Source organism: Sus scrofa, chromosome 3 (genome assembly GCF_000003025.6).
Source record: "Sus scrofa isolate TJ Tabasco breed Duroc chromosome 3, Sscrofa11.1, whole genome shotgun sequence".
In the NCBI taxonomy this organism is placed as follows: Eukaryota; Metazoa; Chordata; class Mammalia; order Artiodactyla; family Suidae; genus Sus; species Sus scrofa.
The window spans coordinates 3901326-3916661 of NC_010445.4; the positions used below are offsets into that span (position 1 = coordinate 3901326).

General features: G+C 64.0%; 1 protein-coding gene across 1 annotated transcript in view; it reads right to left on the reverse strand.

Moving 5' to 3' along the window:
- TNRC18 (trinucleotide repeat containing 18) overlaps positions 385 to 15336 on the reverse strand; it is a 94489-nt gene continuing 79537 nt past the window's right edge. Inside the window, 11 exon segments of the mRNA XM_021086041.1 lie at positions 385 to 1887; positions 2118 to 2192; positions 2283 to 2519; positions 5405 to 6720; positions 7165 to 7329; positions 8136 to 8252; positions 11313 to 11421; positions 11508 to 11583; positions 12010 to 12127; positions 14458 to 14599; positions 14897 to 15049. Coding sequence (XP_020941700.1) covers positions 1681 to 1887; positions 2118 to 2192; positions 2283 to 2519; positions 5405 to 6720; positions 7165 to 7329; positions 8136 to 8252; positions 11313 to 11421; positions 11508 to 11583; positions 12010 to 12127; positions 14458 to 14599; positions 14897 to 15049 — 2715 coding nt within the window. The 3' untranslated portion in view covers positions 385 to 1680.

The following is a 15336-nucleotide window of genomic DNA, read 5'->3' on the forward strand; positions in this document are numbered from 1 at the left end:
TCGCAGATGCGGCTCAGATCCTGTGTGGCTGTGGCTGGGGTGGAGGCCGGCAGCTGTAGCTCTGATTTGAGCCCTACGTAGGAACCTCCATGTGCTGTGGGTGCAGCCCTAAAAAGCCAAAAAAAAAAAAAAAAATTAGAAAGGCGATGCAAGCTCTCCAGCCCGTCTGGCCCGGAGGCCGTCCTGTACCAGTGGGCAGCCGAGGCTGGGCCAGGTCCAATAGGGTGGCGCCCCCTTTCATCTCCTTCCACTGAAATTAATTCAGCTAGGCAGGCGCGGGCGACAGGGGTGCTGGCCTTCTCCCTGAAAGGTCAGTCCCCCCCGGAGCTGCCTCCCGACCCCAAGCCCACCCGGGGCCCAGAAATGAACCACTCCAGACAACTGTCCTTTTCCAATTATAGCTTTTTCTTTTCTTTTTCCTTTTTTTATGAAAAAGATCACACAGAATTCGCCAACAAACAAAATTCCAAAAGAAACTTTAAAAAAGAAAAAAAGGAAAACAATAATTCCCCCAAAAAACGAAACCAAAGTCTGGCTTTTCCTTCCCTTGAGATTGTCTGGACGAGGCCTCCCGTCGCCCTGGAAGGTGCGGGGGCTGCTAAGTGCTTTCGTGGGCTGAGCAGGGCGCCGAGCTCGGCCGGCTCCCCTCCCTCCCTCAGCCTCCCTTCTCCCAAGTCCTTCTCCGTCCTGGGGGCGCGTACAGTACACCTGGGCCGGGGGGCGGGCGGGGGGGGGGTGTGCTCGGGACAAGGGGGGGCCCGTGAAGCTGGGTGCTAGACACGCACGATCTAACAGGAAATAAAAAATAATATTCTGCACGTCAGAATGTGTTCGCTTTTTTTTTTATAATTTCATAGCTATTTTTTCACAGTTTTAAAAAGTTTATATTTATATATATTTATATATCTTTATCTTTATATATATAATTAAAAAGTTGACTCCATTTAAAGGCGTATAATACAGGGAGAGTCTCTCGGTACAATAAAACTGTACAGGGACCAACTGCCGCCTCCCTCTGGGCCGCGGGGCCTGGGCGGGGCCGGGACGGGGTGTCAGCACCATTGGGGGGTCTCTGTAGTGTGAGGCTCGGGGGCGCCTGGCGGTGCTCTGCGGCCCCGCCGCTCCCTGGCTCCGCTCCCCGAGTCCAGGCCAGCCCGAGAGGGCGGAGGCCGGGCCCCTGGCAGGCGCCCGGAGCAGGCCCGGGCGGCGAGGCGGGCAGGCCCGGGGCCGGCGCTGGCCCCGGGGAGAGGCGTGGGGTGGCCCCGGCCGCAGGGGCCCCAGCACCGGGAGGCTCCGCAAGCAGCGCGAGCCCCCGCGCGAGTGTCAGTTTGGTTCCTCGGCAGCCCCGCGCCCCACGCAGCGGGGCCTGGGGGGCCCGGGGGGGCCCGGCCGGGCCAAGTGCTTTCAAGGTGCTGGGAGGGCCACGGGCGGCCCGGCCGCGCATACCCTGATCGCGGAGAGGGGCCCGGCGGGGGCACCGAGGGGTCGGGAAGGGGTCTGGGACGTGTGCACATGTGCACACACACGTGCATGCATACGGGCACACACATGTACACACTCACGAGCGCCAGGACGTCCACGGGCACGCCTGCATGCACACAACCAACGCGCGTGGCCGCCGAGCCGTGGCGGGGATGGCGAGGCCCGAGGCCCCGGGCGGCAGCGGCGGCGGCGGCGGGCTCAGCAGAGCACGGGCACGCCGTCGGTGGAGAAGATCATGCCCGTGGTGGGCTCGTAGGTGCCAGCCAGGTAGTAGAGGCCCTCGCTGTCCTGGTACTTCTTGGTCTTGAGCATCTGCTCGTACTGCTCCAGGCCCACCACCAGGCACTTGTGCGACACCGTCTGCACGTCGTTCTCGTCCACGTGCGAGGACTGGTACAGGGCGCGCTGCGGGCACCGGGCGGGCATCAGGCGGGGGAACCACCCCTCCCCGGCCGGCAGGAATCCCCCAGGGACATGTGGCAGTGGGGGGGGGGTCGAGGACAAGGCCAGAGACTGAGAGCCCCGAGGACTGAGAGCCCAAAGGCCAGGCCAGCAGCTCCGAGCTGCTCAGAGGCGGGCTCAGGGGGCTCGGGCTGGGGTGTGGGGGGGGGGGCGCCTGCCCTGCGTCCTCCTACCTCCATGAAGTCCTTCCTCTGGCTGGAGGCCCGCAGGGCTGCAGGGAGGCTGCGGCCGGACTTCTGGTCCCAGTGCTGGGGGCAGACGAGGGCCCGCGGTGAGCCGGGGCGACCCCAGGCCCCCAGCCCCCGGCCCCCGGCCCCGCGGTGGGGCCGCCGGCTCACCTGGCCCTCGTGGAGGCGCTTGCCGGGGCTGGTCTCCTCGGGGTGGTAGAACCACTTGACGCGGACGACCATGTTGCTGCCCCAGGACTCCCACATGCTCTGGATGCGGCCGATGTAGGGCAGGTTGGGGCGGCCGGCCGACAGGAAGACGGCGCAGTCCCCGATGCGGATCATCTCCTTGCCGCGCACGATCGCCTTGTAGAAGAGCTTGCGCGCCTTGCCCTTCATGCCGCGGCGCTGCGGGTGGGCGGGCGGGCGCGCGGGTCAGGGCGCGGGGCCCCGACCCCGGCCCCGACCCCGGGGGGGGCCCCCCACCTGCTCTGGAGGGGGAGCCCTCATCCATCGCCCTGGCGGGCTGGGTCCCCAGGAGGGACGTCGCGTCCCCTAAGAATGCCGCGGGGACCCCCACATGGGCAGGTTCCGGCCGCAGACGCCACGCCCACTGCTGGGGCCCAGCGGAATCCCCGCTCCTCCCCCTGGGCCCTGGCACCGGCCCGAGGCACGGGCAGCCCCAACTTCCAGGCAGGGACAATGAGGTCCAGGAAGGGGAGGCGGGAACCCAAGTCCAAGGGTCAGACGGCACACACTGCTCCACCTGCCGCACTGCCTGGCTGGACAGCCACGAAGCCTTCCCTGCCCGCCCCCAGCGTCACAGCTGGTCACTCGACGCACAGCCTCAGTCCACACCACGCTGAGCAGTGTGGGGGCTCAGAACCAGCCAGCCCCGCCAGAGGCCTGTCCAGGGCGGAGGGGGGGTGTGTGTGGGCCGAGGGCTGTCCCTGGGACAGTGTCAACCCCCAGGCGTGGGCAGCTACCCCCTCCTCTTCCCCAGCAAAGCCACTGACTGAGATCAGCGCCTGGAGCCTGCAGGATCTGGCACTGGGCCCACGTCTGCCTGGCCCACCGTGTGGGTGGGGTGTTTTTTAAATTCACTCAACAAACATTTCCTGAAGCCTTGTCGGTGCCCCAGCCCGGGCTAGCACTGGACAGATATGTAGGCTCCAAGGAGGGAAGAGACCTGCCATCAGCATCCAAAACCCACCACAGCACCAGGCAGCTCTGGGACCTATCACTGTCCCAGAGGGAACAGCTCAGAGAAGCCGGACCTGTGCCACGCTCTGCTCTGCCCTCCAGTGGAACCAGCACACATTCTCCTCAAACCGAGTATTAAAGTGCTTCTTTCCCTTCTCACATTGGCCACTAGGCGGCTCCAAAGCTGATTTTCTCATTGGTGGCGGGGTGGTTGGGGGCCTAAACATGAAAAACCTACAAGCTAATTTCCTAACTTATTCAGCCGTCCCTTTTCTGCTTTTAATTTACTGGATCCCTGGTGGTGACAGACTTTCTGACATCCGAGTTACTAATTTCTCACCTGTTCCACAAACTGCTCAAATTATTTTCAGCTCAAGGCATGGTATAAACTGATCATCCAAGAGGGGTTAGTGACGATTTCTGCTAAATCTAACTGCATGCGACAGCAGTTACATTTTTGGCGTCCATGCTCCTCTCCTCAGACTCGGAGCCCCTCCTGAGCCATGGGGTTTCCCCAGTGGGGCTGAGCCACCCCTGAGGCAAGTACAGGACTTGGTCTGGCCAATCCAAACATCCCATTCTCCTCCTGGCCATTGCAGCTGGCTCAGGATCTAACCCAAAGACAGTCCACCAACTTTAGCTTGAACCCCTGGGAGAAAGACACTTCCTACTGTCACTCCTGAGCTGACAGAGGTCAGGTGAAAGTTCCTGGGGGTTGCCTGTTACTAGAGGGGAGGGGCTGCCAGAGAAGGAGACCAGTGCAGAAGAAGGAAAGAGACACTAAAACCTGGAGCCCAGCCCCAAGAGTGGGTCTGAAGACAGCCTTTGGGCCCCTGGATCCAGCTGTACCTGAAGCTGACCACTCTGGACTTTGCTGTCAAATGAGTTTGGCCCTGTGCTCTGACGTCTGCAGCAGTAAGTGCCCTCAGTAACACTGACGCTGGAACCTGCAAATGTCAGGTGCTGAGGAACAGGCCAAGACCGTGAAGGCAGGACAGTGAGGACACGTCCGCACAGAAGCTCCTTGAGATGTCCTGGGATAAAGCACCTGCCGGGACCAGAGCGCAGGAGGCAGGGGGGCGGGGGTGCTGGTCTGGAATGTCTGAGTGTGGCTGGTCAGAAAAGATTCTACAAGAATCTACATGCTCAAGTTTGCTGACTTGACTGGTGGCCTTGCCAAGAGAGGCTTTCAGCCTGAAGCCTAGAGGGTGTAGAGTCAGGTAACTCATGCCTGCGAGGTTGCAGAAGCGGAGCCTCTGCCCCAGATTCAAGGGGATGCCCCAAAGGCAGGGAAGCAGGAAGGAAAGCGGAGTCTGCGGGGTGGGGGGACCTCCCTGACTTCTGGCTCTTACCTTGGCCGGACAGCCCCACCCCATCCTGAAGAGCTCTGGGCCGATGAAAGGCTACTGCTAAGACACGAAGCACCAGCTAGAGTTTCATTCACAACACCCGCCACGTCCTCTGGCCTTGCTGACGCACTACCCGGGGAGCTGACACAACGAGAATACTCCAGAAGCTTCCCAAGCTCTAAAACCTGCCTGGCAGCACCGGCGTTGGCAAGGTCCAGACCGAGCAGGGCACCCCTGCCGAGCCCAGCTCTGGCGGGGCCCTGGAGGACCTGGACAGGGTGGCGGACGTCGTGGGGGAGCCCGGCTGATGCCCTGCCGCACACAGGAGTGTGGACCACACGGCACGGGGTGGGCCCGGAGGGCTCCTTTGGGAGAACCAACCCCACCTACTGCAGGGGTGCCCAGGTGACCCAGCCCCAAACGACCAGGACCCTCTGCCTCGGCCGCCGCCACCCAGCCAGGCTGGGAAGACAGCCTGGACTCTGTGCCAGGGAGTGGGAAACACGTGCCTCCTGCTAAACGGGACACCGGCAGCCTCGGGCTATTCGTTTTCAGCAGAAGGTGAAGCGACGGCCAAGAAAACGAGGTCGTGTGGCCAAGCAGGGGTGACAGACCCTGCTCCACGGTCGCCAAAGGCCCGCGCTGCCCCTGCAGCTCGGACTCCTCGCCCGGCCCCCCGACCTTGCCCTGGGGGCGGCTGGAGGAGAGACAGAGGAGGGCAGCTCCGGGGCCCCACGCTACCTGGGTGGGCTTGCCGAACCACTTCCAGAGCTGCCGGGCCGGCAGGAAGGCGGCGATCTTGGGCCGGTTCTCCACGGACGGCAGGCGCTGCCGCTTGGCCAGCTCCTTGGTGGTGGGCAGGTGGACGCCCTCTCTCTTCTTGGGGCGGCTCTTGGCCCCGGCCTGGGCCTTGGGCTGCGGCGCGGGCGCCTGGGGCGCGGGCGCGGGCGCCTTCTTGCCCGGAGGGTGGCCCGAGGCGCGGGCCTTGCCCGCCGGCTTGGGCGCCGTGCTGGGGAGCGCGGGCGGGGCCGAGGGGCCGGCCGCGGCCGCGGGGGCCGCCTCGTCGTCCGAGCTGCAGGAGGACTCGTCGGTGGTGGACGAGGACGAGGACGACGACGACGAGGACGAGGAGGACGACGAGGACGAGGAGGACGAGGACGAGGAGGACGACGAGGAGGACGAGGAGGAGGACGAGGAGGAGGAGGACGAGGACGACGACGACGAGGAGGACGACGACGAGGACGACGACGACGAGGACGAGGAGGCCCTGGAGCTGGAGGCGCTGCAGCGCCGGCCCCCGCCCTGGGCGTCCTCCTCGCCCTCCGTCTCCGAGCTGCTGCTGCTGCTGCTGCTGCTGCCGCCGCCACTGTCGCTGCTGCTGCTGCTGCTGCTGCCGCTCTCCGACTCCTCGGCCCCGTCCTGCTCGGCCTGGCCCTTGTCCGGGCTCTGGGGCTTCGCCGCGTCCTCGAAGGGGAGCCCGGCCGCGGGCTCCTGGGCCAGGTCGCCGCTCCCAGCCTTGGGCCGGGCCGCCTTGGGCTCCGGGCCGCCGGCCGCTGGCGGGTAGCTGCCCAGGCCCAGCAGGCCCTTGGGCTCCTGCCAGCCGCCAGCCCCGGGGTCCTCCCGCAGGAGCAGGGCCTCTTTGGCCTTCTTGCTCTTAGGCGACATCACGCCCTCATGGTCCAGCTTGACGAGCAGCTCGGCCTCCTCCCCCGGCCTCCGGGCGCCCTTGGTGGCTGAGTCCTCGGCTGCGCGGGCCTTCCTGGGCTTGGGGCGGGTGGCGGGCATGGTGGCGGGCATGCTGGCGAGGGGCGCGGGGGCCAGGGCGGTGGCGGGGGCCGGCAGCTCCCCAAAGGGCTCAGGCGCCGGGCAGCTGGTGAAGGTGGACGGTGCTGGGCTGGGCTGTGGCGGCGCCGGGCGAGCCTTGGGGGCTTTGGCCCGCTTGTCCACTGGTTCTGGGGGACTCTTCTTGGAACTTGGGGTGCTGATGGGCTCCAGGGCCAACGGGGTGCTAGGGACCTCCTCTGTCGAGCCCCCCTCCTCCAGGACGGCAGCTCTGTCTAGAGGAGAGAAGGGAAAGGCCCACGTGAGGCCTGGGCTTCCCGAGCCAGCTCCTGAGCGGGGCTACGGGCGGCAGCGCAGAGGGGCTCGGGCCCAGCGGCTCTTGTACCGCAGCGGTCTCGTGTGTGGGCCCCGGAGTGGCCTCGGGAACCTGGGCTCTTAGCCAGAGGCACTTTTCTTTGGATTCCGGCAGCAACTCACTTGGTTAAATCTCAGCTCTGCCCCTCAAGATCAGGGCGCCTCCCCGAGCCTCGGTTCCACCATCTGTCAAAGGGCCCAGCAGCCCCGCAGCACAGTTCCCACCGAGGTGGGGAGGGGGCAGTGTCGCTGTGCAGAGTTCCCGCGGGGGGTGGGGGGTGGGGAGTGGGGAGATGGGAGTTGTGTAGAGACCCGGTGTGCATGGCAGCCCCCATGTCTCAGTGGGCTGGGCACGGCCAACGTACCACTCTTGGCTTTGGTGCTGGGTTTCCGCCCCCGCCCCCGCGCCTTGGCACCCGACTCCTCGGACCCTGGCGCGGCCCCGTCTTTGCTGTCGCCGGTGTCTTTGCTGGTCTTCCGGCTGCGGCGCTTGGCGCTCGGCACCAGGAGGGCCGGGGACGGCTCGGCACCTGCAGGGCAGGACAGACAGTGGCTCAGGCCTGGGTCTCTGCACTCGCGGAGGTGGGAACCAGACCACACCGCGAGACGAGGCGGCCAGCTCAGCCGCCCAGTAGGCTGCACGCTCGCGTGGGAGGCGCCAGCTGCAGGGACAAGGCTCAGGTGTCTGCACACACGCTCAGCAAGGGCTCCTCCAACAGCTGAACAGGGCGGGGCTGACTCTGTGGTTTTAATGATCCGTTTGGAGGAGGCTGAGGTCGGGAGCCCTGGAAGTCAGGCAGTCCTGGGTCTGAGTCCAGGCTCTGCCTCCGACTAGTTGAGGGCCCTGGATAAAGCCGTTTCACCTCCTTAAAACCCTAAGGTTCAGGAGTTCCTGTCGTGGCTCAGCTAAAACACATCAGACTAGTATCCATCAGGATGCAGGTTTGATCCCCGGCCTGGCTCAGTGGGTTAAGGATCAGGGGTTGCTGAGAGCCGCGGCGTGTTGCAGATGCGGCTCGGATCCTGCGTTGCTGTGGCTGTGGTGTAGGTTGGTGGCTGTAGCTCCGATTTGAGCCCTAGCCTGGAAACTTCCATCTGCCTCGGGTGCAGCCCTAAAACGACGAAAAGAAACCAAACAAAAGTCCCCGAGGTTCAGAGGTTGGTATTGGTCAGTCACAAGGGACTACAGGAGGACTGAGCCCTGGGGCGACGCCTGGCGTGCGGAGCCGTGGGTGACAGTGACTGAGCCCTGCCCCGGCCTGGGGAGCCTGGGACCCCCCTCCCGAGTCCATTCTGGAAGCCCCCGCCCCCGCTTTCTGCCAGGCCCGCCACTCACACTGGATCTTGTAGTCCGGAGGCAGCAGGCGGATGTGCGAGAGGGGGATCCTCCCGGTGTCCCCGTCATCGAACTCCACGGTGATCAGGTCCCCGTCGTCCTCCAGGCCCAGCAAACCTGGGGGAAGGGGGGGGTCAGGGGAGGCCCCCGGACCTGCGGCTCCCTGGCGGGCGCCTGGCAAAGGGGGCGCCGAGACCAGCCGGTCAGCAGGTCAGGGGCGCGAGGGCGGGTCCTCGGCGGAGCAGAACGTGGGCTTCAGAGCCCCGCGGGCCCCGCAGGGCACTGGCTCCGCGGCACGTCCAGACCTCGGGGACACGCGCCTGCGTCCGCGCCCTCCCAGGACCCTCTCCCCAGAGCCAGCGAGGACGCAGGGGCAGGACCGCAAAGGGCGGAGCGAGCAGGCGAGGAGACGGGGCCCCGAGTGCCTGAAGACGGTGTCCGCGTGGAGCGCGACTGCCGCATTCTGGGCTCCGCTCGGCCAGGGGCTTGGAAGTGGGGGAGGCCAGGAAGAAGGGACCCGGTTTCTACAGGGGAACCCCGCAAAGGCTCGGGCCCAGGATCCCCTCTGTGGAACAACAAGCAGCTCTGCAGGCGGGGGTGCCGGGGACCCAGTGCTGCACAGACGGGGGTCACAGGGCAGCAGGAGCTGGGGTGGGGGGTGGGGGGGCAGTGAGCACCACACTGAGTAGGGGCGACGCGGAAGTCCAAGCACTGAATGGTGACCCCAGCCCTAAGTGCCAGACGCTGAGCCCGCGTCCCTGACGACGGAGGCCATGGGCCAGCTGACGGGGATGAGTCACGGGTGTGGGCAGGTGGTGTCCCCCGCCACCGCCAGGAAGCCCTGTCCGCGCACAGAGTGGCCTATGCGCTTGCTAAGGGTCACCAGTGACCTGATGGGACCCTCAGAACAGTTTCTAACAAAAGACCGACACAGACCAGAGAGGGACGGGGAGCTCAGAGGACGGGCACACGGCCCACGGAGAAGGGGAAAAGCGACCAGGAGGACAGGGCACTGAGGGAATCCAGAATGCACACAGCAAGTCCTCAGGAAAAAAGCACACGAAACAAAACGATTATTTTTAATACAGTAAAAAAAGGAGTTCCTGCTATGGTGCAGTGAGTTAAGAATCCAACTGTCGGGAGTTCCCGTCGTGGCGCAGTGGTTAATGAATCCGACTAGGAACCATGAGGTTGCCGGTTCGATTCCTGGCCTTGCTCCGTGGGTTAAGGATCTGGTGTTGCCGTGAGCTGTGGTGTGGGTCGCAGACAAGGCTCAGATCCATTGTTGCTATTGCTGTGGCTGTGGTGTGGGCCAGCGGCTACAGCTCCGATTTGACCCCAAGCCTGGGAATATCCATATGCTGCGAGTGCAGCCCTAGAAAGGACAAAAAGACAAAAAAAAAAAAAAAAAAAATCCAACTGTCGTGACTGAGCCACTGCAGAGGTGTGGGTTTATCCCCAGCCCGGCACGGGGCTGAAAAGGATCTGGTGTCGCTTGCAGCTGCAGCGTAGGTCATGGTTGTGGTGCACATTCAGTCCCTGGCCTGGGAACTTCCACGTGCTGCGAGTGCAGCCATAAAATTAAAAAAAAAAGAATATTCAGAGAATAACAACTCTTAGGAATTCTTTAAAGGACAGGAGAAATATCAAGAATTCCATCGAACAGAGAGGCCAGAAGCGGAGGTGGAAACCTGCCAGAAAGTTGAACAAAAAGATAAAGAGGAAGTTCCCTTGTGGCACAGTGGGTTAAGGACCTGATGTTGCTGCAGCTGTGGTGAAGGTTCAGTCACTGGCCTGGGGAACTCCCACATGCCACAAGTATGGCCAAAAAAAAAAAAAAGAAAAAGATAAGAAAGAGACAGTAGTGGGGAAAAAAAAAAAAAGGCAAACACTGTGGAGGACTGCCAGATGCACGTGAGTTCCAGGAAAAGATAAATGGGGAAGGAAACTCTCGAAGAAGTAATACAAGAAAAGTTTTCAGGAACAGAGGAAATTTGCTTCGAAACCCAAGTCCCCTTCCCCCAAGACCCAGCAACACACGCACACAGCAAAGAAGAGACCAGATGCAACTCCCTATCCAGAAATAATGAGAAGATCCTGTTTCCAGAAGGAAACAGCAGGTCTCGGTGACGCTTTGGGAATAACGCCGGCAGTGAACACCTCCACCGTGAAAATGGAACCGTGACTTCAAAACGGGGAGAGAGAGTGGTTTCTAAGGAGAGTTTATATGCAGCTCGCACCGTCTCGAAGGAAGGCAAGAATGAGATCACAGGCGCGCGCGCACCTGAGGAGCTCCCCTCGCATGGACCCTTCTCAGAAAGCTCCAGAAAGACCCTCTGCCGCAACAAGGGAGAGATACACAGGAGCGGTGTGGGAGCGAAGCGGAATTCTCAGGACGGCAGCAAGGCCAAGTCTGGAGAGACCCCCCCACCTCCCCGAGGCAGGCCTAGAAAGCGGGCAGCCCGCCAGGACTCGGGGGCCGGGAGCTGAACAAGACAGACTTCCACCTGTGGGAGAGGGCTTGGTGCCCACGAGGTAGCCCTGGAGCTGGCGCCTGCTTTTTGGATCTGACAAATGCCCACGGCCCGTCTCTGGACGTGTGGGTTTGGCACCAGCTGAGCGGTGCAGCGTCTGTCTGACAGCCTTACCCACGACTTCCAGGCGACCTGTTATTTCTGTCTGCCCGGCTTCCAGTCTCTCTCATTCTGCTAACAGCGTCAGCTTTCCCGGGGAAGCAGCCTTCCTATCTCTCTTGGTCCACAGGTAAGATCGGGAAGCTGGCCTCACTCCCTAGAAGGACCAGCGCAAGACGCGGGCCCAGCAGATCTGACACCCGGCATCTGTGACAGCCACGTGACCCGAGCCAGCTCAGTGGGACTCCATTCTGGGACTTGGATGGGAGCGTAGGGGATTCTCTGAGGACGGGATTTGTTATGACGGCGAGACACAGTCCCCAGGAGCCGGGTGTGAGCCAGCGCAGCTAACTGCGTGGCTGACGGATGCTGCGTGAACAGTACCTGGTCCGGCCGGGCCCCAAGGCCCATACGTCTTCACTCATACGGATCCACTGAACTGCACTTAAGCCTGTTCGAGTTGGGTTTCAGGAACAAGGGAGTCCATGCCGACACGTTAGGAAACGGGGTGTCGGGGAGGGTCTCAGGGGAGGGGAGGTCTCACCTCGGACCACGGTGCCGGGGTAGAGGCAGCGGTACTGCTGGCTCCAGTAAGCCGCGATCCTGGTCCCTTGCGGCAAGAAGCGAGTGGAGGCCGGCCTCACGTCGATGATCTGGGGAGGCGGCGGACTGAGCACCAGGCGGTGGCCAGCAGCACCCGGCCCCCTCCTCCCGGCAGCCCCGCGCGCCCCGGCCTCACCGCCTCCTGCAGCAGCTGCTCCAGACAGTAGATGTGGGGCCGGTTCCCGCGTTCCCCCTCTACCACCACCCGGTATCTGCAAGGCCAGGGCAAGCGTGCTGTGAGGTCCCCACGGGGATGCTGCGTCCCAATTTCCGGCCCGCCAGCACCAGCTCCAACCCCCAGACCCCTGGGACGTGAGGTCCGAGCCTGAAGGGCTGCTGACCAGCTGGGTCAACTTGGGGCAGCTGGGCCCGTTTCCTCCTTTGCAGGAGGGGCCGCAGACCCAGGAGAGGCCCACACACTCTCCCGCCCGCCCCCCGGCCCTGTGCCACTGGGGGGCCCGCCACGCCGCCCTGGCACACCTCAGCGGGGACTGTCCTCCCAGTGTCCTGAGCCCGCCCCCCGCGAGGCAGGCACCATTCGCCAGGTCCTGGGGAGGGGAAGCCACGTGCCCAGAGCCCCAGCCGGCACCCCGGCTGCAGGGCTGGGCGAGGGTCTGGAGGCCCCCGGCCCCACTCACATGTCTGGCGAGTGCACCGTCTGCACGTGCCCCGCGTACAGCAGCTTGTCGTCCATGGGGATGAGCACGCGCAGCCCGTCCTTCAGCTCATCCTTGTCGATGATGCAGGAGCGAGGGGCTGCCGGGGGCCGGGGGGGGGGAGGAGGAGGCGGGGTTGGAGGAGGGTGGCGAGAGACCACCCGCCTCTGCCTTCCTTCTCTCAGGCCCACCTGGCCGCCCTGTCACCCCCTCGGAGCGGAGGGCACGCTCGGGCACGGCAGTGTGCCCGCAGGCAGGGCTCAAGCAGGGCCGCGCTTCCGTTCCCGCTGCACCCGGCCCTGCCCCCCGGCCCCTGAGTCCACAGAGATCCCAGGCAGATGGGGTCCAGGGGTGACACCCTGCATGTGCTGCCTGTCCCCAGCCAAAGACCACCACTCTCGGAGTTCCCATCGCGGTCAGTAATAACGAACCCAACTAGTATTCATGAGGACGTGGGTTCAATCCCTGGCCCTGCTCAGTGGGCTAAGGATCTGGCATTGCCGTGAGTTGTCGTGGATGTGGCAGATGTGGCGCAGATCCCACGTGTCTGTGCTGTGGTGCAGGCCGGCAGCTGTAGCTTCCATTCGACCTCTAGGCTGGGAACCTCCATATGCCGCGGGTGCGGCCCCCCAAAAAAACCAACAAGCGAAAAAAGACAGCACTCTCTGGACCCTGGCATGAGGCTGTGTCATCAGACCCATCGCCGCCCCCTAAGCCGCAGCCCCGGACTCTTCCATCCGCTTCTTTTCCACCTGGAATGCTGTCTGTTCTGGCTGAAACCCTACCCCCGCAGCCGCTGTCAAGGCTCCCTGTCCCCAACCCCCGCCCTCCGGGGCCCCAGCCGGGGGTTGCCACCCCCGGGGACACCAGGGCCCCACCCCAGACTCTCCTCAGTCCTCCTCCTCAGGCCCCGCCGGGCTGCTCCCGGGCCTGCTCTTCCTTCTCCGCGGGCCCTGGAACCGGGCCCCTCCCTGTCCCTACCTAGGTGGCTCGCTGGGGTGGCCAGAGTGACAGGCCCGCTTCTTGGTCCCCTCTGCACCCACCCTCCTGCCACGGCCTTCACATGGGTGGAGGGGACCTCCCACCTCTGGACCTTGGGCCACGTGACGTGCTCGACTGTGAACCTCGCCCCTGGGGGGCCTCACGGGTCTCCACGCCCCCTCTCGAGCCTCTGGCAGCGCGCCATGAGCACGCGCCCTGACCGGCCCAGCGGTCCAGGTGGACGAACGGCTGTGGGGCAGCGGTCCCGGCACCGGTGGGCCCCTGGTCATGCTGTCCTCACGGGCGCAAGCCCAGCTGAGGTCTGCCTGCCACCCTGCTGACAGCTTCCTGCCACCCAGCACTGAGTCCGAGCAGGTGGCTGTCACGTAACAAGAGCTGACAGATGCACACCCAGACAGGTGACAAAGTTCCTCAGGGCTGGCCCTGCGCCTGCTCTCGCCCCGCCCCCACCTGACACACACGCTCCATCTCAAGCTCCAGACCCCCAGGTCTGAATGCCTACTGGATGTCCCCCCAAACTCCAGGTGGCGAGGCCCAGTGTGGGTCTTCCCTGCCCCCTCGCCGTGATCTTGATGGCAGCAGCCCCTCCCAATACCCGCCCCTCATCTGCTCGCCCAGCCCCCCCGGTCTCCTGCCCTGCGCCACCCACCCCCCAGTCGCCGCCCTGACGCACCTGCATCCTCACAACAGCCTGCCCTCCCTGCCCCCGCAGCCCTGCCAGGGCGCCCTCCACACAGCACCCGGAGCTGACCTCAGAACCAGCCTGGCTGGGAGTTCCCGTCGTGGCTCAGCAGCTAACGAACCCGACTAGTATCCATGAGGGTGCGGGTTTGATCCCCGGCCTTGCTCAGTGGGTTAAAGATCCGGTGTTGCCCTGAGCAGAGGCGTAGGTCGCAGACTCAGCTTAGATCTGGCATTGCTGTGGCTCTGGCGTAGGCCAGTGGCTACAGCTCTGATTCGACCCCTAGCCTGGGAACCTCCCTAATGCCTCAGATGCAGCCCTATAAAGCAAGAAAAAACAAAACAAAACAAAAACAAAAAAATCCCCAAACCCCACAAACGAACAAATAAAACTCCCAAGCCCCACAAACGAACAAATAAAACTCATCTCCCACCGATAACCTCTGCCAGCTCCTCCTTTTCATCAAGCCAAGACCAAACTCCTACTGAGGCCCACAAAACCCAGGTGCCTGCTGCTGCCTGCTCCCGGCCCAGGCGGCGCTCCCGGCCCTGCTCAGCGACCCAGCGTCAAGCTTCCTTCAGTTTTACGTCCACACTGTGCTCCCACCTGGCCCCCGGGCCTTTGCACGTGCTGTTCCCTGTCACCGCCCCCCATTCCCCCCATGGGAGCTCGGCCCCCGTAACTGCCCCAGGAGGAGAGCAGCCCCGGGCTCTCACCCAAGCCAGCGCGGCATGGGAGGCACTCACCCGGCGTCAGGGGCCGCTCCGCAGCCCCGCCTGGCGGCAGGTGCTCGTCCTCAGAGAAGCTCGAGTCCTGGTTGGGCTCAAAGTCCTCCTCGGCCGCCATGCTCTCCATCAGCTTGCTCACGGCGCCCCCCTTGCCCCGGTTCTGGGGACAGAGCAGGACAGACCCGCGGCTTAGGACGTGGCGTCCCAGTCTTGTCCGGCTGGGACCCTCCCTGGAAGCCACAGTGGTCTGCTCTGCGGGCACTGGGGCCCCAGCTGGGCTCACCTCCCAGGGCCGCCGGAGGGCAAAATGGGCTGAGACAGCACCTCCAGCCACACAGTGGACCTGGCGCGGGAAGGGGGGGAGCGGGGCACACCCAGGCCCGCCCCATCTGCCACCCACACCTGGGGGCCCGTGGGGAGCCGGGGGGACCTGACCGCTGGGCGCAGCGAGCCTCACCTCCTTCTTCACCTCCTTCCCTTTGGCCTTGGCCTTGCTCCGCTTGGCGGCAGCCGGGGAGCTGGAGTGAGGGGCCCGGGCCTCGGGGGGCAGGGCGGGAACGCGGGGCGCGGGCAGCGCGGCTCCGGACCCTGCCTCCTTCCCCTTTTTCTTCTGGAGAGGAAGCGACAGAGCAGCCGTGAGGGGGGCAGGGAGGCCAGGCCCCCGCGCACCCCCCGGGAGAGGAACAGAACACCCTCCCCCCCCCAGACTGTTTCTGGGTTTCATCTTGTTACCCACATACATTACCTGCTTTAAAAAAGAGAGAGAGAGACAACACAGAAGGGTCTACACCTGAGTTCCTCCCCACCCATCCCACCCACCGCAGAGGTAACTAGAGGGACTGGTAATGGCCTGGCACTTCCTTCCAGAACTTCCCGCGAGCGTGCCAGCCGTGTAAA